The 24,765-nt window shown below is 42.8% G+C and overlaps 1 protein-coding gene across 3 annotated transcripts in view; it reads left to right on the top strand.

The window, feature by feature from the left end:
• The window catches only part of mknk2b (MAPK interacting serine/threonine kinase 2b), a 73,145-nt gene extending 51,159 nt beyond the window's left edge, over window positions 1-21,986 (top strand). For 2 of the 3 annotated variants that reach the window (XM_086004712.1, XM_086004710.1), the window contains exons 3-14: window positions 183-270; window positions 386-487; window positions 1,129-1,226; window positions 3,748-3,827; window positions 4,243-4,316; window positions 5,065-5,169; window positions 5,904-5,959; window positions 7,085-7,180; window positions 13,972-14,166; window positions 17,825-17,989; window positions 18,121-18,164; window positions 18,738-21,986. In XM_086004712.1, the coding sequence (XP_085860838.1) occupies window positions 183-270; window positions 386-487; window positions 1,129-1,226; window positions 3,748-3,827; window positions 4,243-4,316; window positions 5,065-5,169; window positions 5,904-5,959; window positions 7,085-7,180; window positions 13,972-14,166; window positions 17,825-17,989; window positions 18,121-18,164; window positions 18,738-18,987 (1,353 nt within the window). In that variant the 3' untranslated portion in view covers window positions 18,988-21,986. The remainder of the gene's footprint in view (window positions 1-182; window positions 271-385; window positions 488-1,128; window positions 1,227-3,747; window positions 3,828-4,242; window positions 4,317-5,064; window positions 5,170-5,903; window positions 5,960-7,084; window positions 7,181-13,971; window positions 14,167-17,824; window positions 17,990-18,120; window positions 18,165-18,737) is intronic. The other variant, XM_086004713.1, reaches the window with a different exon arrangement.
• The last annotated feature ends 2,779 nt before the right edge of the window (window positions 21,987-24,765 follow it).

Raw genomic sequence — 24,765 nt, 5'->3', positions numbered from 1 at the left:
ACGAGTAGGCAGACTCTTTATAAGAGTGCAGGTTTTAAAAAATATACTGCTAAAAGGCTTTCCAAACCTAACCTATATATACATTAATTACAGTAAGCGCTCCATTATAGCAGCTTTTCAGGTTGTCTGTGAATTCGGCTTCACATGTCAGCTACTTGATGATTTTTATAATTATCTTGTAGGGGCAGTCTCCTTTTGATGATTATTGTGATGACACTGGACCATCTCATATTGAGAAGGTGTTTAGTTTTGACTGTCCAACAAGACCTGGTAGGTTGTTACTGAAAGTGCTACTTGTCGTATTGTATTGCATGTGAACAATTGAAGTTATGAATGGTATTTAATTTTTCTTTTGAAATGTAAGCAAAACCCTCATTTATTGCAGACATGCCCTCGAGTCAGCCCATTGACATTCCAGATGCTAAAAAAAGGAATAAGAAGAAGAAAAGATGTCGCGCTACAGACAGTTTCAGTGGCAAATTTGAAGGTAAACTTCTTGATGGTTGACTTTTTAGTTACATAACTGCAGACTGAAGTTCAGTGCCATGTCCAGAAACACAACTTTCAATTTTTCTTTGCTTGTTACAAGTAGCTGCACATTTATGACCCTGTACTGAAACTGTGGGAAGTCAGAAGTGGCTTGAAATGATGTTAACTGGTCAGGTTAACAACTGAACAATCTGTAAGGGAAATGCCAACCTGAAGTAATAGGATTAGGAGTCATTAGGTACACCTGAAATGGGGATTCAAGGTGTGAGGTCTTATTTCGCAAGAAATTATGAAGCGCCTCCCAGAATAATAACCTTTCAACTTTGACTCTCTGCTTTTTACTTACTACAAATGTTGTAGGTGACACCTGGCAAATAAAGTACATCTGAGCATCAGAATGTGGTAATTGTCCTTAAATGTATACGGTTGCTCTCAATAGGGGTGGTTTTACATGCATTTGAATTTGGAAAACTATAATTATTCACTTTAAAAAATAATAATAATATAAATAAATAAATAAATAATAAAAAAAAATAAAAAAAATTTGAGTGGCTTTGCTTTCACTGGATTGTATTAAATTGAGGATTGTGACAAGTGTGTTTGTTACAGCGTTGCAAACTTCCTTTACCTTTTGTGCAGATGTTTACAAACTGAATGGAGAGATGTTGGGAGAGGGATCATTTGCCAGAGTACAGACCTGTGGAAATCTAATCACCAACAAAGAATATGCTGTGAAGGCAAGTGGAGCACACTGTCATTCAGAATGTAGCTTGCATCACATGGGAGATGATTGGGCATTTTTGAAGAGTTTATGGGTGTGGTTACATTGGACGGTGCTGCATTGGAATCGTTCCCACCCTCTCCTGCCTGCTGTAAAATTTCAGTTGCTTGTTTTAGTTCCTAGCAACTCTAGTGAGAATGGCTAGATGTTGCCTATGATTAGACCTATTGTAACTAGAACAGTCAATTATTTATCCAAGTTTCTGGAAATCCCTGCATTCAGGGGGAATCGAGGAAAATATATCCAAATATTGATCTTAAGCTCTTCTACAGACATGCCAGCAAAAAAAATGTTGAATAAGGTTGATATTTGCAGGTGACCATTTTTAATCTTTGTTTTGGGGGTGGGGGGGGCTGGGGCGTGAGTGGAATTGGTGGAGGATATGGCATATAATGGGCAGAAATAAAAGCTCCATATCATTCTTCTACCAGACACTAGATAGGAGAGGGGGGGGGGGTGGGGGTGGGGGGGGCGCACTGGTGCATAGATTGCTGATGTCATCAGCACAGTGTGCAGCAGCAATTAAACGAGCAAACTTACATAGCTAGAGGAATACAGCACAAATCTCAGGAAATGACCAGATGTTTGTACTCACCTGGAGTCATCGTATTGAGAGACATCCAGATGTTAGAGAGGGTGCCCCGAAGGGCAATTATATTGATAGCTTGTAAATGGTTACAGTAGAGAAGGCTCAGGGTGATCTTCTAAAGGTATTCAAGATCTTGAAGGGGATAGACAAGATAATTGTTAATATGTTTAACATAGTCATGGATTCTACATCCAGGGGCACAACCTCAATCCTAGAAGAGGGAGGGAGATATTCAGGTAGATCGTGTATAGATGTATATAATGTATTGCCAAGGGAGGTGGTGGGGGCTGATTGTATCAGCATATTTAAGTTGGTGAAAAATTTGACAGCGGGGTATGAGCGATGTCTTTGGGAACTGGACCAGATCAGCCTCTGGTCTTTTGTGGTCTAGTTGCTATATTCTTGGACTTGCATGTGTTGGTGGTTTCTGTTGCACCTTGTGGGGTGCGAGAGCCTTTGGCTTCTGACTCATGGGGCATCTGCCAGCAATCCCACCATAAAGCTGACCACCAGAGAGAGCCTTTCTTTGGAACTGAGTATTCCAGGCCAGCCGGTCTTGGTGAACTTGGTGTCTGATTGCTGCCCATATGCCAGAGCCTTAGAAGCCCCACTAAAACGCAATACAGAATCAGTAGTGAAATAGCCAAATCCCCCTCTTTTGGTGGGTGGGGAGGGAAGGAGGAGGGGGAGAATGGGGGTGGTGTGTGTTTCCTTTATTTTGTTAGTAGCCTGAGCTCGCTTTATTAGCGATTGGAGAGGGTGGGACCGTCTCAAGACTTTGGTTTATGAGCAGCTGGCAGTGGGGACATTGTGTTCAGACATCGGAGCTAAACAAAGCCGTGGTCATGACACTGGGGGAGGGGGAGGAATGGGGGATGGGCGCTGCAGCAGTGCAGTGGGTGTTTGCAAACTTTTCTCTAAGCAGCTGTTTTTAATTTGAGCTTGCAGTGATCTGTAAAGATCTTTTGTTCGAATTGCATTCCTAGTGTGGAGAATTTACCAAATGTTTTGCACTGGGGAGGGGGGCAGGGAAAAGCAGAAGTATTTTTCTTTGTGCTAAAGGAAGCTGGTGACTTTTTAGTTTTTACGTGTGATTTGATTCAATGAACCAGTGAAATTTCTTTTCTCTCTTCAATTCCATGATCTGCCAGATGTGCTTTTTTTCCTCTCTTTATAAAAATCTTCAGACCAAAATAGTTCTTGTGCTTTGAGATAGTGTTGCTGTACAGTTGCACCTTGATAATGCTTCCATGGTGCATACTGTACAAAGAAATTTGACCTGGGTGGGGTTTAATATTGGCAACAATGTTTTCTTAAAGGAGGTTAACCCTTGCTCAGCCAGAAGTAGTCAAACTGCCAACTAAGAATGTACTGGGATCTCTTAAAAGGCAAGACTGTTGCTGACTTGTTAAGGAAAGGGTGTAGAAGAGCTCACTACAGTATTTCACCCTGGCAATCTCTGTTTGCATATTTAAAAATACAATTGGCAAGCTTACTTATATGCTAATAAACGGCAGTAGCTCCTTTTTTAAAATACACAAAATGATTGCAATTGAGTTAGTAAGAAAAATAGTATGTTTGCAAAAATAACCTTATACCACTGTTTAATAAGCAGTTAAGTTCATGCATATTTCATGGATTTTACTGATTCTATTAATTACCTCCTGGCCATTACCATTAGCCAGTGTGGTTTGAAAATATGTGAAGCAGAAATGTTAAAATAGTAGTTTGAACTGAGCACCAGTCAGTCAAATGCTCCAAATGTTAACTTGAGCACCAAGTTTAATGAGGCATTGTGGCCCTCCAGTCACAGTCACCAAGCTGTGTTAGGACTTCGCATCTCTGGATACCGAAGAGCTGGTTTATTTTTATTTTTTGCTCGTTGCAGATTATTGAGAAGAGACCAGGCCACAGTCGCAGTCGTGTGTTCCGCGAGGTGGAGATGCTCTATCAATGTCAGGGACACAGGTACAACATGGCTCTCTGTCAATCCTACAAGAAGCGCGAGACCGTTAATGTGCAGCACTCTATATATCTGCTGACCGGATAGTTTTTAGCCCATCAGGTGATTGCTGTAAATAGATAATCCTGATGTAAGACTAGGAAATGGCTTTGTTTCAACAAAGCTTAAATACTGCATCAGCAGTACAATTATTTCTGTTACGCTGCACTTTGATCTTGCTGTTGAAATGCGTTCCCTGATTCATCTGCATTTTTATTTAAAGTGCCAGCAACTTTGCATTGTATCAAAATTCATTGCAGAGTGATGTGGAGTGTCTGAATTGTATCTGGTACATTGGATACTGTGGGTAGTCTTGGCTCTAGATTGGGTCATGCTATTGTCTCAGTTTGTAGAACTAACCATTTATATCGTCTATCTTAGGAACATTCTTGAACTGATTGAATTCTTTGAAGACGAGGACAAGTTCTATTTGGTTTTTGAGAAAATGAAAGGAGGTATGAATCTTAACTAGTTGGAGGCTGGATATTTTTAGACTAAGAGCAAAGCTTAAATGCGTCCCTATAACCGTGGATTATTAGGAAGGCTTTGCTATGTTGCATGACCATCGCCATGTTCTAAAAGATTAACTCTTTTCCATTTTATCATCTTTACCTTGATGCGCATTAAAAAATAGTTTTCAACCATTTTGTGTGGGGCACTCCTGCAAATACCAATGCACTCTAAATGACAACTTTAACAACAAGGGAAAACAGCGCTACCATTACAGATTATATTTATACAACAGGAAAAAATGTGCTAGTAAGTCAAGAAATACAAGGAAAACGTAGTGATAAGACTCTCAGAAATCTGATGATCTTGGGTTTAAAACCTTTGCTTTACACTTGAACTGGTCCAGGTTTGATCAAATCTGCAAATGATTTAGAAAATGTCCATTTGTAGGGAACCCAAATACACATTTTTAAAGGGGATGGGGCATTAGATTAATTGAAGCATTTGAAGAAGTTGTTGGTATTTGACATGTTAGCAGTAACTTTTTTTTCCTCTTGTAAGTTACGAACTACAATTGGAACCTATCCTTGCAGTTACAACACATACTGGGCACGGATTGTGGGTTAACTGCCCACTTACCAATAGCTCATTTTGAAAGGTGCCTTTATTAATGCCTGCATTTTGGATATTGCTTTTACCTTTGCCATTGTATATGGGGGGGTCTTGGTGCCTGACTTTTTTTTGCCTTTCCAGGCTCTGTATTAACGCACATCCACAGACGAAAGCACTTCAACGAACGGGAAGCCAGTATTGTTGTTCACGAGATAGCGAGTGCACTGGATTTCCTTCACAACAAAGGTAATGAACTGACCTGCCATAAGTTTGTTCAGTTTTGTTCAGATATTGTTACAGCTACAATTAGTACAGAACAAGGTGGTGTACAAGACACCGTGGCCACTTGGTATTTTGCGAATATTAGATGACCATCTGATATTGGTTCATTTTATCTATACCTCTTATTAAGGCATTAAAGCCAAAGGAAGATCTCCTCCCCCCACCCACCTCCTTCCACTTAAAGTAGTGGCTCTTGTTGGCATACAGTTCCATGGCCACTGTTCACATTCCAATACATTGCGCAAGTAGACATTCTTCACATATAAACCTAAACCATGAGTGTTGGTAGGCTTTAACACAGTGCGTGCATCACCGCCAAACTCCATCCAATGTCTGAGCTTCCAGCAGGAGCTGCTGAATAGTGATCAGGAGCAGGAACCATTCATTTTCTCCCTCCATGCACACACACCTTCGCAAAGTGTAAAGGTGCTGAGGCCAATTGTCAACACGCCATGTGAGATTTTGCAACTACGGACAAACTGGGCATTGAACCTGGGACCTTAGAAGTGATGCCAAAAGTATAGTTGGAAGCAAACCAGAAATTTGCCAAGATTAAGACATTTGTTGTGGCTCAGTAATGGCATCGGCATATATGTTTGACACTAGAAAAGATTTATGAACTGTGCTAGAAATTATAGTACTGAACTGAAAATGCATCTAGCTGATCTAATTCCACTAATGGGATTTCTGTGTCTCAGGCATGGCCCACCGAGATCTGAAACCAGAGAACATCTTGTGTGAAAACCCAGAACAGGTAGGCACCACTCGTGTTTTTGAACTAGAGATAATGCTTGTTAAAAGCTGTACTAGCAAATGAAGCCAGATCAGTACCTCAGCTTTTTTAGAGAAAATGTGTTGATTAGTTTAGTGTTGGCAATTGGCCAGTGTTGAGAGCCTGGCTGCGTAGGAAGCAAGAACTTCCCAACTAGGATGGAAAATTGATAGATGAGGTGCTACCAGAATGGCTTCCTAGTGACAGTCTCCCTGGTCTGCTTCTGCTGGGGCAATGTATCTTTGCAATTACCTGCACTGAATGCCATCCCCTTCCCTGAGCTGACTTGGTTGCTAAGGCTGGTGAAGACAAATACCAAACTTATGTAATATAAACCGAGAAAGCGGCAATGCTGGAAATCTGAAACAAAAACTGAAAATCCTGGAAATATGCAGCAGGACAGTCTGCATCTATAAGGATCCTGTTTATCTAGAGCTCTATTAGAGCATTAAAGCAAAAGGAAGATGGAGATTATAATTTAGTATATTGAAACATCAGTTGTGATTTAGAATACATACTGATTCCATTGGTGCACTAACCTGTAATTTGACCCCACCCCCAAATTTTCTCGCCTGCTTTTTTTTAGATAAGGTTTCAGCAATGCTGGCACTCTTTCGGTGCCTTGCGCAAGGTCTGGAAGTGTTGACTAACCAGACGGGGGAGCTTGTCCAATGTCCTCTCTCGCTCATTCACTCACTCTAGAGGGTGTTTCTGGATAGTGATCGGGAATTGGAACATTTGGCTTTTTACCCCCATCCCTAAGGCAGGGATGCTGAGGCTAATTGCAACACTGTTAATCCGTCAACACAGTACATACTGGAGATCAAACCTAGGAATTTCTAATCTGTATGGCTCAGTACTACATCGGCACCATTGCCCACTGATCGATCGGCAGAGTTTAACCTATAATTTTAAAACCAATAGATGTGGCCACATTTAAACAAGCTGATCATGTAAGCACCATCCAGCTATGCAGAAAAACAAATTCAAAGGAAAATGATGAGCAACAGTTTTTAATCAGAATCACAAGCTTAACTGTAATGAGCTTTGTATCTAGAGAATCATTTTGCCATGAGTGAATCTGATCCATTTTTGTTTTCTTTTTAGCTCTCCCCAGTCAAGATCTGTGACTTTGACTTGGGAAGCGGGATAAAATTGAACGGTGACTGCTCCCCCATCTCAACCCCTGAACTTCTGACACCGGTAAGAAGCAGGTTTAATTGGAACTGTTAAATGGATTACAGTCGGAGCCTGCACTTGCCTCATTGCTGTGAATTCTGTAGCTATTAAAAACCTGAGATTCTACCACAGACGGCAGATAACTTGATCGTGTGTTAGACATCCATTTGTTTTGAGACGCTCTCCACTGTCACTTACAACCCTTAATTGCTCATTTATCTTGTTCTTTCGCATTGGTGAGTCTAAGACTTCCCTAGAGCCCCATTTTGTGCAATTCTGCCCAGTAACTCATTTGTTCATTTGCGTTCTCCCTCCCCATGCCCCTGGGCATTGCATATTTTACCACCTCTGTGCAATTTTCAATTTGAGAACTAACACAACTCATGCAATGGAGGGAAAAGGGATGGACCGAGTGATGGGGCGCAAAACCTGTGAACTCACTGGGAGTCAGACCTTCAAATTACCTTGGATACTGTTCAGGGCTTTGCAGCTAGGTTCTTTAAAACGGTGATTCTCCAGCCTAGTTTTGGATTTTTATTTTTGGAAGAATAGAAACCATTTGATGCAGTTTTGATGAGAAATGCTGCTTAAATTGACTGCTTAGTGTTGATTTACTTTTTATATACAAATTTTGTGATTTAGAGCATAGGTTTTTAAGCCATATTGATTATTAAAGCTAAATGTAAAACCTTGCTTAGGGTGTATTCACTAACTGTAGTGCTTGGTACAAAGTGCTTTTGCTTCACACAATTGTACAATGCATCCTGTATCCAGAGTCTGGGCCTGTTCTGCCCCCTAAGCAGAGCGAGACTGCCCCAGAGGGTGTAGTCTGTCTTTGATTTGGAGTCATTTTAAACCTTAAAATCAAATTTACTTGTGAGTTTGGTGTTGGTGTGAAGTTGAAACCACTTCTCACTATTAAACTTGTAGTGTGAATGTGCCATTCGATTGCATTAAAAAAAAATAATTTGAAAATTGGGGGTTTTAAGATTGTGCATGCAATGTTTTTTGAGCTATCAATCTTTGTCGGCTATGGCATGGTCTTACTGCGTCTCTGAACTTGTGAACTCTCCTTGGTTTGCTTGTTGCTGTAGGGTTTTGTTTTGGCACCGTTCTAGCTCAAGGTCGCCATGTTCTAGCCAACAAATGCCTTCCTAGAAAGATTTCCAGCACTTCTCTGGGGATCATGGGCTGAATGTTGTTTTCAGTGTAGCAATAGGCTGCTGGGGAGGAGGCGGGGTTACACCTCCGATTAGTGCTCGAAATATCAAGTACCAAACCATTGGTGACAAGTACTTTTTATATTTGCAATAAGTTTTAAAGACCTTTAGTTAAAAGATTAGTTTCAGGTAAACGGTTTGCACCTTAGTAAAAGTTTAAAAGAGGGTCTGAATCAAAGTGTATATTTGTAATGTAGAAAAACTACACCGCAGGTGCAAATCGTAATTATCATTACTAGGTGTCAGTAGAAATGAAAGTTCTGGAAATTGTTGCAATTCATGACTTCTCCCAACGTTCTTTACTTGTGCTCATCCCAAAGCCAAACCAAGTCTCTTTTATAAACTGAAATTTAACCTTGTGTTTCTAGTGAGTTGAATGTAACCTACCTGAGGGCTAGAATGATACCTTTTTACCACTGGGTTCTATTGGACATAGTCTGTGATATCCACTGTTACTGATTCCTGACAATAGGCAAACACTCTGTTTCAGGCTCAATTGTGAATTGCTTATTTTTTTAAAAAAAATAGTCACAATCAATTTGTACCAGTAGCTCAAGTTGGGAGATCTAGTACTTAACTTTCACTGTATATTCAACTGTTTTCTGAACCCAACATAAAACATTTCAAGATTCTTGCTGTCTTTTTTTGCGAGTCCTTAACATGAGCGTTTAATGCGCGTGCACATCTTTGCACTCGTGAAATTCTCTCTTGTTGCCGTGACCTGGCAGTACAGTTTGTCTGAATGAACTGAAGATACATTCAGTAATTGCAAGGCCTTTATGCCAGAAAAAGCTTGTGTGTGTGTGTCCTGAACAGATGACCATTACTGGTCTCCTTCCTAGTGACAAATATTGAGGAATTAATCAAAGTGCTAAAAACAGACATCCACAAACTTATATTTGCTGTTTTTGGCCCAGTTAAAATTTCAGTACAAAGGTGGAGGAATTTTTATTGCTTGAAACAGGATGAGTGCTATTGTCATAGAAATGTTGGCCTAGAAGTTGCCACGGGGGAACTATCCCTGTGCCTGAACGGGTAGGCCTGAGGCACACTCGATACCAGACCACGGGCGTTATTTAAATGAGACCGGCAAGCTGCGGACACCCTGCTGGCCGTCCCCAGGCAGCTCACTGTTTAATCGACATTACATTTTGGGCCGCTACGTTATTGGCAGCGGCCCTCAGAGGTCCTGTGAGGATGGGATGATTGGGGGGGGAGCGATCGGGTGGGAGGAGGATGATTGGAAGAGGGGGTGTGAGACAATGAGGAGGGGCTGAACGGGAGCCGGCAGCAGTCTTCAGCCCTGCAGTGGAGCTGGGAAAAGCACTCCTGCACCTCCCCGGTTCCACATACACAAGTGTTTTTTTTAAACAAACTTGCCTTTTTGTGTTAGGTCTCCCGCGGTCCCTTTAAGGACTGCTGGTTAAGCTGCATATAGATTACTATCTGCGTTCAGGCCAGACCAGTTTGGCAAAGAGGGCCTCAAACTGGTGTAAGGCCCACTCTTTGCATATGCAAAGGGCCTAACTCTTATTTTAAGTGTGGGCACTGGACGCTGCTACCCATATGGCAGTTGGTGCAGAATGTACTCATGCTGCCCGCCCTATTGGACCCTTTGGTGCCTGTTTTATGCCTGTAAAACGGTCGCGGTGTCGACCAACTTTTAAGCCGTTGGTGTTTAAATTTTAAGAGGGTTTATCTTTACTAGCTGCAGTGTACTACCTGCACATCATAGGAGCCAGCTGTATCTGAGAGAAATTGAATCCATGCTTCTAAAGAAATGGCTGTAAAAAAAATAATTCATCCAATGTAATGCTGCCAGATGGTTCTGGGCTGGCATAGATCACAAACCTATCAAGTGCTTGTGTTGAATAACTGCTGGACTTGTAAATATTTTCAAAAACAAAAGGCTTAAGTGGGAAGAAGAAGAATAAGACTGAATGATGTGAGAATCTTGTTTGACCAGATAGCTTCAACTTAATAGGCAATGGATCACATACAAATCAATGTAAACTATAGGGCTTTTGGTTTAGCCTGGGCTGTGCTTACATTTCATCATCTGCTACTTTGCCGTGAGCAAAGAAAGTTCCACCCAGCTCAGCAGATCTGATGCAATTGGTGGAAATTAGGGCGTTTCAGAGAAAGGGCAAAGGGCACAATGGATCTGGCAAGTTGCACTGCGGGGGAGGGGCTAAGTGCCGAGGACTTTTTAAGCTGAGGCCATAGCCGGGCCAGTGTCGTAATGTTAACCCTTTGATGGTGATGTTTGCTTTGAATCGGCAAAGCACAAAATACTAGCTCTTTTGGCTCCACGTAGTGTTCGGAGCTTGTGGTTGGTGCCTTGGGTCTGTCTGAGAAAAGGGTTTTAATATTTTTAGGCTCTGACTATTGACTGATGTATATGATGCTGCCCTCTTTCTTCAATGTGATCTCTTTTCTCCGAACATGCTCTATTGGGTTTGGGAGAGAGTTGTGGGGAGAAAGGTCAGGAACAGCTCACTTTCCACCGCTTGCAGTCAAAATGATTACCTCTCAAACCATTTCTGCTTTTCCAATGTATTCCCATTTGAAATGCCTCGCATTTAAAATTCTTGTCCTTGTCTTTAAATCCTTGCATGTCCTTTCCCCTCCCAGTCTCTGAACCCTTCTGCAGCCTTGCAGATCCCTCTGTCCCAAACTGTCTGTTCCTGACTGGCTCCTTGTGCATCCCCCAACCCACTGTTGGCAGCTGTGCCTTCAGCAGTCTAGGTCCCATTCTCTGGAAAGCCCTCCCTAAACCCCCGGAGCTTCCACTCCCTTCTCCTCCCAAGATCCTCTCTTTTGAACCCACTTATTTGACCAAGCTTTTGGTCACCCCTTCCAATATTTTCTCCTTTGGTTTTGTGTCCCGCCTTCCTTGCATCACTGAAGTGCCTCGGGGCATTTTATTGTTAAAGATGCTAAATAAATGTTGTTGCTGTTGAACTTTCCATTTTAAAAGGCCTAGCGAGCATTTTAAGGCACTTGTACATTGGTAGGGGTGAGGTACTCCTTAGGTGACCGCACGCTAATATAAATGGTGTGAGCTCCGCCATCAGAGATCCACTTTTCATGAGTCCTGCGAGTGGGTGTTGTAAGTGCAGATATCTCCTTCACTTCCTCTCCAGTGCGAGATTGGAACCAAGCAAGGGCAGTAAAAAACGAGAGTGGTGCTTGGTAATGAAATATTTGCCACATGCCTTTGTGGGTCCAGCCACGACAGTACTCCAGAAATTCAACACTAGAACAGACAGTCCACTTTATTGGTGCCACTGCCACTGGATTCAATATCCAGAATTGCAGCTGCAGTCTATGATGTCTACAGGCTGCACTGTGGCAGCTCACCAAACTTACTACCAAGAAGAACAAGGCAGCAATGTCACGGGAACACCATCACCATCTCCTCCAAGTCACGCATCATCCTGACTTGGACATGGATAGCTGTTCCTTCATTGTTGCTTGGCCAATATTGTGGAATTGTGCCATCAGCTCAAGGACTATAGCGGTTCAAGAAGGTGGCCCATCACCTTTTCAGAGCAACTCTGGTTGGGCAATAAATCCAGCCATGCCCATGTCGCACTCCTCCCGAGAACAAAACGATTGCTGGCCTCTGCTTGAGTCTGCTTCTCCTTGAATCTGAGCTCCATGCCAGTGTCGCACACCTCCCGAGAACAAAAAGATTGCTGGCCTCTGCTCGAGTCTGCTTCTCCTTGAATCTGAGCTCCAATGTAAAATTCCTATAGATGCTTTCATCGGTTTGATTTAAGGGTTAATTAATTGTAAGTAAATTGAAAGGTAGGCGTGGCCTATTGTGGTTCGACTGATTACAAGGTTCGGAAAGTCCCTTTACAGCTAATGAGAGACTTGCAGACAACAAGCTTGAGTTGCATCATCAGCTCTGTGACTAATCTGTAGAACCTCTGGTATATTACAGTGCTGAGTACCTTAAGTATAACTGCTCGCTGAGCATTAACTGGAGTCCCCAATATAACTTGTTTCTGTGGATTTGTTTACCATTTGTAGGTTTTTACATGGAATGTAAAACACTGGGGTCATAGAGTAGTGTATATCTTTGTGACCATGATGAGTGGGCACAAAGATATTGTGACTTTGCAAATAGTCCACGTTGGACAGAATTCTGTGGTGTGTAATAGAGTAGATGTGATATTCTTTATGTATAACTGCTGTTTTATAGATCAGTGGTTTTAGATTAACTGTACAGATGACATATTTAGAGTTTAAGAAGAAAATTAATATATGGGATGCGAGAGTCTAAAAGCCTTCATTTTTAAATTGAGCAAGGTGAAACATTTGACTGCGGCTATGTGACGATGGACTGGTTTTGAAGCTTGTTTCTTGCAGGGGCTATCCAGTTGGCTGAATTTTTAGGCAGCTGGTTAATTGAATGTGTGCTCGCCAGCTTCCTGACAGGATAGCAGCAGCGCTTGGTTGGAAACGGCACTTGACGTGGGTACAATTGTTTTTTGAAGCAGAAAATAGAATTGCCAATTCCTTAAGCTGCAAAACACACGCTCCCTCTCCCAGTAATCTTTCCGTTGTCAGTCTGCTATGAAAAGCATACTTCCATTTAAATGTCGTCTTCATTCAGTGCTCTTTATCTCCAATACAGCAACGTTTAAACAAAAAAAACTTAGGATGCAACTGTGTAACCACAGTTCTCCTGAGTTTCTGGCGTAAAGCATAAAGATGGATATGAGTAGGGAGAAGGGAATGCTCTCGGTAGAAGGAAGACCTGCAGATGCAGCCTCCCAGAAGTTACTCGCGTCTTCTAGTGGTGTAGGCAGGGGCCTAGGAGTAGGTCAGCGGCTTCTCCCCTCAGCCCAGGGAATGATGCAGGTTGGGACCTAGAAAATAGGAACAAAAATTAATGGCGTGAACAGCTTTTTCTGGGGATGAATGTGGGACTGTAATTTAGAATTCGCTTTCTCTTGTAGCCAGGCCCATGTTAAACGCTAAAGAATGTTCATGCTGTTCAGGTACTATGGGGTTATACAAAATGGATGAAAGAGTTGGCAATGATGCTCTGTGTACTGAAAGCATATTTAGTATCTCAGAATCACAGAAACCCCACAGTGCAGATAGAGGCCATTTCGGCCCATCGAGCCTGCACCGACACATATCCCACCCGATCCCTGTAACCCCTACACCAACACATATCCCACCCTATCCCCGTAACCCCACGTATTTAATCCCCCTAACACTAAGGGTCAATTTATCATAGCCAATCAACCTAACCCGCACATCTTTGGACTGTGGGAGGAAACCGGAGCACCCGGAGGAAACCCACGCAAACACAGGGAGAATGTGCAAACTCCACACAGACAGTCACCCGAGGCCGGATTTGAACCCGGGTCCCTGGCGCTGTGAGGCAACAGTGCTAACCACTATGCCACCGTGCTGCCATCTCTACCATTTTTGCACAAAAAACCCTTTTATTTTTGCTATCAAAATGTAAAACTGCCTTTTAATTGAAATAAGATGACATTTTAGCATAAAGGAGTACAGTACATTGCATTATCTCACCATTTAATTCCTGTGAATTTTTTTATATCTTAGTGTGGGTCTGCAGAGTATATGGCACCAGAAGTTGTGGAGGCGTTTAACGAAGAGGCTACGATATATGATAAGCGTTGTGACCTCTGGAGTCTGGGTGTTATATTGTACATCATGCTCAGTGGATATCCGCCCTTTGTAGGAAACTGTGGTACTGACTGTGGTTGGGACCGAGGGGAGGCCTGTATTTCCTGTCAGGTGAGTGACCTACTTTTTTTAATGTTTTTTTGTCTAGATTGAAACTTCACCTGTGAGAGAGGTGTATGGCAAGGTACGTCACTGAATGATTGATCAGTGACAATGTGTAGTTCTTGCACTGGGAGTAGATGGCTTGCGAATGAGCAGTGTGACGAGTACTAGACGCCAACGTTCCATCTGGAATTGGATGATCACCGTTCCAATCTGGAGCTCTGAAATGCATCTATTGATGTACATAAGGCTATTGGTGTGTGCGCTTGTGTGTGTCCTGAGGTTAATTGGGATGAGGGAGGAGCAAGGCATAATAATTTTTCGTCCCCATTTGCTTCTCTCCTGAAGGCAATCCTGCTGGGGTATGACTTCATAGTAACCCTATGTTGCAACAAAACAACCTACATTTATGTAGCACCTTGAATTCTGTCCATGGCACTTCAGAGGCGCAGAGAGAGAGACTTGAGGGAGGAGGATGGAATGTTGGAAGCAACAATGCTTTGGAGTAATAAGAGTCTGGAGACGACAAATGCATGAATGTACGTTTCCGTGGTAGATGGGCTTAAGTAGGGTTGAAGGGGGTAGCTGTTATGGAGAGAGAAATTGACTTTGTAATGAAGAGCAGATGGGAACAGAAACTCTCTCCTCAGGGTTGAATTGGACTTTAAGGCAGCAAACGGTCTGGTTAAGGCCAAGACAATGGCTGGAGAGGTTGAATCAGTGGCAAGGCAGCTAAAGACAGTTTTCTTTAATATTTTTAGTTGTAGAAAGTTGAGACTCCTCCAGGACTGGATATCTGACAGAACAGAGACATTGGATGGGTGTAGGGAGATGGTAGAGGTGGATGTCCTCCAATTGGCCATTCTTCATGCATGAGCCTACACTAGGGGTGTATTTAACTATGGAGGCATCAAAGCTGGGTCCAATTTGTAGCCTCACCTGACCTCCACATGCACTTTTCCTGCAGGACCATCCTCCTTAACTTGGCTTCTGTGTCCAATCATAATGTCCCAGTTGCTGCCCTGGCTTAGATCTGATAACTCTGCACAAGGCCAGGGATCAAAAAGAAGTGGTTATTTTCCATTCTGCATTTACTCTGCAGGCTTGGCATTCAGGTGGCAATGTGTTTTATGGCCACATTAGGCTCAGCATGTCTGTATAGACCAGTAACTTTGTGTTTCTAGCCAGAGTGGGCATTCCTCATCTATAGTCGTGACCTACATAGCCAGGAATTGTGCATATTGTAAAACTGAAGCAGCTGCTCTGGAAACCATCTGATGCATACGGGGCAAGTAACAGAGACCAGAGCCAGACTAATGTTAAGTAACTGCTTTCTGAATTGATTTCACAAAATTCATGTTGCTAAGAATATCTGGCTTAAAAGTGAGATCCTACACCACTAGAAATGTGGAGAAGCTAATGTAATTTTCATTTACAACACGTGTTCACCAGCCAGAGCTATAGATGTCGGGTAAACGGTCAGCTGGAGTGCAAGGCTGCCATGTTTTTATTTTTTTTTAAAGTTCCAGAATCTTTATGACTAGATTCTGGAGAGGGTGCAGAAAAGACTTACAAGGATGATAACAGGTATACCCTCACATTTCTATCAGGAAAGGATGAACAGGCCGGGTCTTTTTTTCCTCTTGGCGGCGGGGGGGGGGGGGGAAAAGGCTGAGGGGTGACCTAATAGAGGTCTTTAAAATTATGAAAGGTTTTTATAGAGTGGATACAGAGAGAATGTTTCTACTTGTGGGGAAGAACATAACGAGAGGCCATCAATATAAGATAGTCACCAACAAATCAAATAGGGAATTCAGAAAAAACTTCTTTACCCAGAGAGTGGTGAGAATGTGGAACTCACTACCACGGAGTGGTTGAAGCGAATAGTATAGATGCATTTAAGGGGAGGTTAGATAAGCATATGAGAGACTGGAATAGAGGGTTATGCTGATAAAGTTAGATGGGGAAAGACTGGAGCAGGCTGGAGTGGAGCATAAACTGTGGCATGGATGGGTTGGGCTGAATGGCCTGTTTCTGTGCTGTACATCCTATGTAATATTGACACCTCGGTCAGCCATGAGTGGGGTGAGGTGGTGGCGGGGGGCTGGGGGGCGATCTTGCGGCAGGACTTGTAGCATTTACTCAGCAAAGCAAACAGAGTCTATTTAAAGAGTCTCTGCGGACTGGAGCAAACAGAACTCCGCAACTTCTCCCGATAACAGGGTGATTTCTGCAGCAAAATGCAGTGAGTGCAGAATAGTTACACAATGCAAATGATGTGCATAAAATCAATCCCAGTCACTTGCAGCAGTGCGGCCTCCAGGTGTGATTGATCCTCTCCATTCTGGCCGGGAATCGTGGTGTCACTATATGTAGCTGTCTTGAACCCACAATCTTTTTCAACCAGGGGTGTGAGTGTTGCCAACTGAACTAATCTGGCGCTGAGCATTGTATCTAGAATTTCACAGCTAGGGAAAATGACATTTTTGCCAATCTTTGAAAAAGAACTCTGCAGCAATCACTTCCAGTTGTAAATTGTGCAACTTCTTAAACGTGTACTTGACACTCTCAACGTTGCCCACTTTCAGGGTAAGCTTTTCCTTTTTAAAGTTTTACTAACAGTAGGTATTTGGGCCCATCTGAACAGCCAGTGGAAAGGGCAATGCCGGGTTAGTGCCCCAGCATAATCGCAAATACATCATTTGAGGACTCGAACCCACTGCATTGTAATAGTCTGGGGAGGGAAATTGGGGACTCTTCATTAGCAGTACAGCACTGTGAACTTAAATGGATTTTGCAAGTCATTTTCTTCCTGTTTGCTGCATGAAGGGACTTTGTCACCTAGCTCCCAGGGAGACACTGTAAACCATTATTAGGAGGGACAAATGAATGTGGAGAGAATCTTTAGTGAAATGTGTGCCTGCTTTTTAAAGGCTATGTATCAAAGCAAAGCTTTGAGATTCAGGAGTTGGGAAGCAGTGCATTGTTGTATTAGATTAGCGTGCATAGATTAATCACAAACTGACTGAATAGCTGAGCCTATTTATTTAAAGAAAGAAATTTAACACTTGGCATTTATTAACAGTGGAGCAAACTGGACTGAGGTGGGGTGGTGTGCTTATCTGTCAGAAATGGGTTTACCACCAGTTTAAGGTTTTTGAATTGCAGGATAGTTAATTTCCTTTTTATATCTTGAAAAGCTGCTTTCATTAGAATGGTGGTGATTACAGAGGTAGTTGAGGTGTTTAAAAGTATGATGGGATGGGACAGAGTAAATAGAAACCGACTATTTCCAGTGATTTGAAGGATGTAGAACAGAGGGGCATAAATATACGATTAAATGTAAGAGATTTGGGACAGCGAGCAGGAGAAACATGAGGTTGGGAAGCTGTGGAATGCACTACCGCAGTGATTGAAGCAGAGGCCATGTCGACACTTAAATAGGATAGATGGTTGAAGACGAGGGGTATAAAAGCACATTGGATCAGGGTGGGTACTTGAGATTAGGACTACTGATCATGTGGAGAATAAACGGCAACATAGGCTGGTTGGGCAGTATAGCTTGTTTCAGTGTTATAATTCTATGTAGAAACCGTAACAATGATCGAATAATTAAACAACCACTTATCCTACATTGTTAAAGAATTTTGATGATTTTTATTTACAGAATAACTTATTTGAGAGCATTCAAAAAGGAAAGTACGAGTTCCCTGACAAGGACTGGGCTCACATTTCTTTTGGCGCCAAGGACCTCATCACAAAGCTCTTAGTCCGAGACGCCAAGAAGAGGCTGAGTGCAGCACAAGTGCTGGAGCACCCATGGGTGCAAGGGGTATGTTTGATTTACAAGTCAAGATTTGTAAACGCCCAAACTGTTTGTTTATTCAAGCACTGCATTTTGCAACTGCTGCTTTTTCTGAAGTACTGTTCTTGCATTGATCATTCTATCCTTTTTGTTTTTAGCATGCGCCAGAGAATACCCTTCCAACACCACGCCTTCTCCAGAGGTATGTCTTTAAACCTTGTCTGAGCTCGAGTGTGCTCTTTTAAAATGCATTAAGACGCTTTAAATGGAACCTTTGAGGGAGAATTTTATGGTTGCTGACGCCAATAAAGCTGCAAAGGGGCGGGCTCAAACCTAATTCTAGCAACAAGGCAGGGCAAAAAAAATCAGTTACATTTTTGCCAGTGCTGTTCAGGAGTCACTGCAAAAGAAATGAAATTCTACCCTAAATATTCAAGCTCTACTGTGCTGCAAAACACCAACAATCTGGGTCAATATTGCTTGCATTTATGTTAAAAACATTGAGAGCATTCTGCTGAATCTGTATTTAGTCCCATTATTCCAAAATGTAACCTGAGCTTTCGAATTGCAGTATTTTATCTCGTGGACGGTTCCATGAATCATTTGTTTAGTGAAGGGGCTGCAGCTTGTAAAACTAAAGCTACTAAAACAAAGGATTGTGAATGGGATTAGCAAGCCGTCAAAAACTGAGGCATTCAGAATTTGGAGCCTGTAATTTTGTGTTTTGTGCTTTGGTTAAAGCTGTGTTGACTCTTTGTTCTGCCCCGTCCCTCAGGAACAGCAGTGCCAAAGATCTCACATTCTTTGCAGCTGAAGCAATCGCAGTAAACAGGCAGCTGACTCAGCATGAAGAAAATCAGGACGAGGAGAATCAGCCAATCCTCATCAAAGCTACCTCATGTTCCATGCGACTGTCTCCACCCTCAGAATCTAAATTGGCCAAACGGAGACAGAAGACGAGTGCAATCAAAGCAGCCAATCAGCAGTTGTTGCCACCCTTAGTCCTGGTTGACAATTGTGCGTGACATCATGTCTTCCCTGAAGCACCTAGCAACTAAACCAGAACCTTCTATTGGCTGGCTTCCAAGTCTGGCGATGCTACAATACTGCTTCACACAAGAAAGAACTGTTTACAACATTTGAAACCTGCATGGGATGGTATGCAAATCTGAGATACTAAGAGTCAGGCAACTGAGAAACAGAGCAAGGATTTAAACAAAGACTTTTAGCCTCTTCACCAAAGGAATGTTTTTAAGAGCAGGTTTTAAACTTATTTTGTACTGTGATCACCTTCATAACAATTATAGTTTAGTTTTAGCTGCTCTTGTATTGGTATCAGTTTGGGCCACTAGTTCTGAAGTGTGGGTCTTCTCATTTGGTGGCAACACCCAATATAAACCTGCCAGATTCTCTTCCCCGCCCCCCCCCCCCCCCCATAAGGTCTTCCTGGACACTGGACACCGTGCATTCGGCAGCCTTACATGGGGGTTGCCATTGGCTGCAGAAGATCTGCACTTCAGAAACCAGTGGCGCAGCGCATTCCACTAAACGGCAGCATTTTGTTTTGCCTTTTTCAGATACATGCAGCCTTGCTCCGAGTCTTCAGTTTAAAAAAAAAAAAAAAAAAAAAAATAATAATAATAATAATAATCAGGGCTACTTTTGCATACCAGATGTTTGAGAAAGCTGAGAGAAAGTTTTTGTATATTCAGTTTCTTTTTTAAAAAAAAGCTCTAGTTGTACACCTATACTCTGATATCAATGTGACTTTTTTTTAAATCTCACACCCACTCTGACCAGCATGTTCTAGAAAAAAAAATCATTTGTTTCCTTAATTTCTGCCAAGTTCATAAATGTTAAGCATATTATACATTTATTTCAAGTCTTTGGGATTCTGTAGCAGGACTTCATTAGTTCAGGAAAGATGACAATGATTGGTGGGGGGAGAAGAACAAGAATTTGACTGAGAAAAAGGCATTCCAGATACAAAAATGAGAGTAGTCTTTCTCTAAGATTGCGTGAAATCTTCCAAAAGTTTTTTTTTGAAAAAAAGTGTTTACGTTATTGTTTTACAAATGTCTATGGATGGAATCTGAAAGTGCCACGTTCTGATTTTGAAGCTTTGAAAAGTGGGTGCTATCCATGTTTTATGTAATATAGGCAGGTTTGGCCTATCCTTGTGTTAATGTGGTTATGTTCAAAGCCATTGAATGTATATTGTAAGCTTTTCACTGTATTGCAGAAGTAGAGCACACAAAACCAATGTGGATGTTTTGAAACCCATTTTAAAATGTATGCTGAAATGAGAGTGTAGGCTGCATTTCTGTATGGGGGGGAACGACAACAATAGCAGCTCCTTTCGTATGCTCTACTGCTCTGTACCAGTAGGGTTGGGCAATCACTAACTATTGCAGGGATATCTGTGCTTTACATTAAGAAATGCTGTCCCTTTTATGGGCTGTCTTAAATTGAACTTGCATAAATGGCCCCTGAAGTAAGAGCAGGCTACTAGCTCTGCTACAGAAGGAATGTATAGCTGGAGTGTAGCGATCCACTGCCATCTTTCATGGAACATTTTTATATTAATACTTCATGCTGCACAATATACTTGGAACTTTAGTTCAAAGGTCTGTGGTATGGCTAGGTTCTGGTAATTTTTTTTTTTTTTTTTTAATATAAAAGTGGCTCCCAGAGGCTGAAGTAAAAGTCTGCTGTACAGACCAGGGAAATCATAGGTTTGATTCCCAGTCTGTGCTAAATTAGTCGATCTCGACCAGCTTAGCAGTAGGGAGAGTTGCGATTGGTTACTGGTTTCCGGAAGGGATTCCTGCTACTAATCAGCGTACAGCTAGAAAATGTGTGGGCCCTTGTTGAGGACGGGAACAGGCTCGGCAGTAATGCTTTGTCGTATAACATTCACTGTCCTGGTTCGCACGTGGACAAGAAGCACTTAAATGAGGTAGCTGGTGGAAAAGTAACCAAGCAAGGGTGCCAATGCCTGCGTGGGTGATTGGAAGAAATCTAAATTATTTCCTTTTTGATATGAAATGTTTTGCGTACAACTGCATGTACTTCAAGTAACAGTGCCATAGAAACAAAGCATTTCCTCATGGGTGAATGTCCTCTTCTGACTGTACCTGCTCTGATTTTGCTCTTTAAACGGAGGGGCCTGTATTGAAATCACCTTTTGGCTGTGACTTCCACTGATCTTGTAGTTACAAATTTGCCTTTCTTCCAAGTTTAGTCTTCCAGATGGTGTCTATGCAAAAATATTGCATGGGAGGCAACTTTGTTGAAGTGAATGTCTTTGTCTTTGACTTTAAACCTGCCTCCAGCATTGGCTGGGAGTTCACACCTTGCAAAACATAATGGCTGGCAGCAAATATTTTCAGTGGTGGGATCCATTTGGCTATGAAAATGTTCAGGGTGAAACTCCTTAAAAAGCTGTTATTTGAAGGCGTTGATGTTGCTCTGGAGGAGGAGGAAGAATGCTTTGTTGGGTGGATTAGTTAGTGTAATTTATACACTGAGGTCAAACCTCACCCATTGGAAATTTGTGGGCTTTTTAAAAAAAAATTATGTATCCATTTAATGCAAGTTCTCTGTTGGTTCCGTTGCCCAATCCAACTCTACTTTCTGAAACAGTATTATCAGCAACTGTAAGGTACTTTATAATGAAAAGCTGGTAGTACAAGAAGCCAATTTAAATTGTCAAGTACATTGCTATTACTTTTGCTGAATAAGACGTGTGTTCTTGTTGTCTTATACTAAGACTACTTGAATTTTGTATGCATTGCATCATCTCATTTGAATGCTACCTTGTGCTGGACGGCAGCACAGCTTGGTTTAGTTAAGCATAGGCCATAATCGAGCACTGTTGGTATATTAGCTAGCTCCTAAGGGGCATGAAGCGAAAGCACTTTACACACCAGGTGACTGATGAGGCTCACTCTAAATCTTCTTACTGTTGTTGCCAGGATTTTTGTATTGTTTTATAAGAATTTTAATAAATGCTTTGAACTTAGTTTTTGTTTGGTCTTTAACAAAATGCAAATCAACGTTTGTGAAGAGTAAATATTCTTTCTTGGCCCACTCAAATGCCTCTCTTTGCAAGTTAAGTATAGGGGTTGTGGCGTAACCTGTGTCAGAGCATCCCATTAACTAAGTGAGCTAGTGATGGGAGATGGGTGGCGCAAAGACAAAATAAAGACTGGCATTTATATAACCATGACTGACCAGATCATTTTTGGGTGTTGGTTGAGGGATAAATGTGGCCTTGGCACCAGGCGAACTTCCATGCTCTTTTCTAAAAAGTAGCATGGGATCTTTTACATCATTGAGAGGGCAGACCAGGCTGGAGTGAAGGTCTCATCTAAAAGATGCCAGTGCTCAAAGTGCAGCACTCCCTCAGACTGGATTATGTGCTCTAGGCTCAACTGTGGAAATTGAACCCACAACCTTCTAACTGAGGCAAGAGTGCTCCCACTGAGCCATGGCAATACACCTGAAAAGACAATAGATTTGATTGGTTATATAGGCAGACATGGCTCAACTCAGCATCTTGTATTAGAAAGGCCAGTCAGGAATTGAAATAACGTTACACAATGGCCCAGATTTTGTGGTCGGCGGCATCCGAACAGAACAAGCCGGGAACCCTCCGAAGTTGCTGTCTGACACAGCCGAGTTGAGCGCAGCATAGTTCCCGGGGCGCACCATGCGCATAAGCATACCTAGGATCACGTGGCCGGTGCTCCAGTCAGGAAACAGAAGATCTCTCACTCACCCCAGTGTGGACTTGCATTCTCAAAAATAGAAATACATTTTGGGGAAAATTATCAATAGACCAGAAGCAATCACACTATACTGCAGGCTGCTTAACCCTACTTTATTTGAGCAGAGATGTACATTTGGATAATATTCCAAGGAACTTTTGGGGGTTTGCTCGGTGTAAAGGGCAAACCTATTTAATTTTAGCAAAAAAGCATCGGATTAAAGGTTTTACCACGTTGGGTGTCCCCTTAACGCTGTGCACCAGTCGTAAAATTTTCATGCATAATTGCTGGGCAGTTGGTGGGCAATTAGTCCAACTCTGCGCCAACAATGAGGATTTCAATATCTGAGTGGATGATCTGTCAAGTCAGAAATTGACAGATCGCAAGTTCGGGATTTAGCACATGTGCCTGAGCTTTCCGTCCATTTCAAAGGCGGTTTAACGGTGTACTGCGAGTTGCGACTGCAAATTCTGCCCCAATATGTTTAAAGCATCTCAACTTTTGTGCATAGCTCCTCAACAGAGATGTATCTACAGCCTGACTATCCTGAAACTGAAGACCATGCTCCTGTCTAGCATAGAAAACTAGTAAAATGGTGCTGACCATGTTCCTGCATGTTGGGCACCTGTAGTTTATGCAAAATTAGGGAGGAGCTAACTCCAATACTGACTATTGCAGGTGTGAGTGAATTTTGATCAGTGACATGACTGGTTTGGATAAATTGCCGGTCACTGATGTATGCTATTTATATGATGCATTTGGTGTGTAGTGCTTATCTTTTGCAATGTTGGCAAAACATAAGTGAGCCTGGTGGTGAGAAGCATTCTGAATTGTTTTCTCCTTCCCTTTCCTGAAGTGGTCATTCATGCAGGAGTATGGGTTAGAGTAGCGGAAGCCTGTTACTACCTTGCCCATGTGGCATTTCTTCACATGGGAGCCTAGATGGTCTGAATTGATAGATCATGGGCTAGAAATTTGGCTGCTTTGCACTTCCCATTAACGCCTGCGGGAGGTGGGGGGGCAGTAACAGGGTGCTAAGGGGTTACCAACCGGGCACGGCGAATTAAGCGACTATCGTAAACTTTCCTGGCGGTTTTGCCCTGGCGCTAACACTTCTTAGGCAGTTCCTCAGAACTGAGGATCACAGAATCACACACAAACCCCACAGTGCAGATAGAGGCCATTTCGGCCCATCGAGCCTGCACCGACACATATCCCACCCAATCCCCGCAACCCCTTCACCAACACATATCCCACCCTATCCCCACGTATTTAATCCCCCTAACACTAAGGGTTAATTTATCATAGCCAATCAACCTAACCCGCACACCTTTGGACTGTGGGAGGAAACCGGAGCACCCGGAGAAAACCCACGCAAACACGGGGAGAATGTGCAAACTCCACACAGTCACCCGAGGCCGGATTCGAACCCGGGTCCCTGGCGCTGTGAGGCAACAGTGCTAACCACTATGCCACCGTGCTTCCACATTAAAAATGAGTTCTCAGGTGACTGATGAGTCCAATGTGAGACCTACAGTCTCTGTCACAGGTGGGGCAGATGGTGGTTGAAGGGGCGGGTGGGTGGGGTGCTTGGGTTGATGTGCACTGCCTGCGCTTGGCTTCCGCTTGCTCCCGGCAAAGAGACTCGAGGTGTTCGGCGCCTTCCCCGATGCTTCTCCTCCACTTTGTGCGGTCTTGGGCCAGGGATGCCCAGGTGTCGGTGGGGATGTTACACTTTTTCAAGGAGGTTTTGAGGGCGTCCTTGAAGCGTTTCCTCTGCCCACCTGGGGCTCTCTTGCCGTGTCGGAGCTCCAAGTAGAGCGCTTGTTTTGGGAGTCTCGTATAGGGCATGCGGACAATGTGACCCGTCCATCGGAGCTGATTGAGCTTGGTCAAAGCTTCGATGCTGGGGATGTTGGCCTGAGCAAGAACACTGATGGTGCGCCTATCCTGCCAATGGATTTGCAGGATCTTGTGGAGGCAGCGTTGGTGGTGCCTCTCCTGTGCTTTGAGGTGCCTGCTGTACATGGT

Source organism: Somniosus microcephalus, chromosome 13 (genome assembly GCF_052327205.1).
Source record: "Somniosus microcephalus isolate GS21.2 chromosome 13, FLI_Smic_1.0, whole genome shotgun sequence".
Taxonomy (NCBI): Eukaryota; Metazoa; Chordata; class Chondrichthyes; order Squaliformes; family Somniosidae; genus Somniosus; species Somniosus microcephalus.
This window is presented reverse-complemented; position numbering and strand designations above follow the sequence as displayed.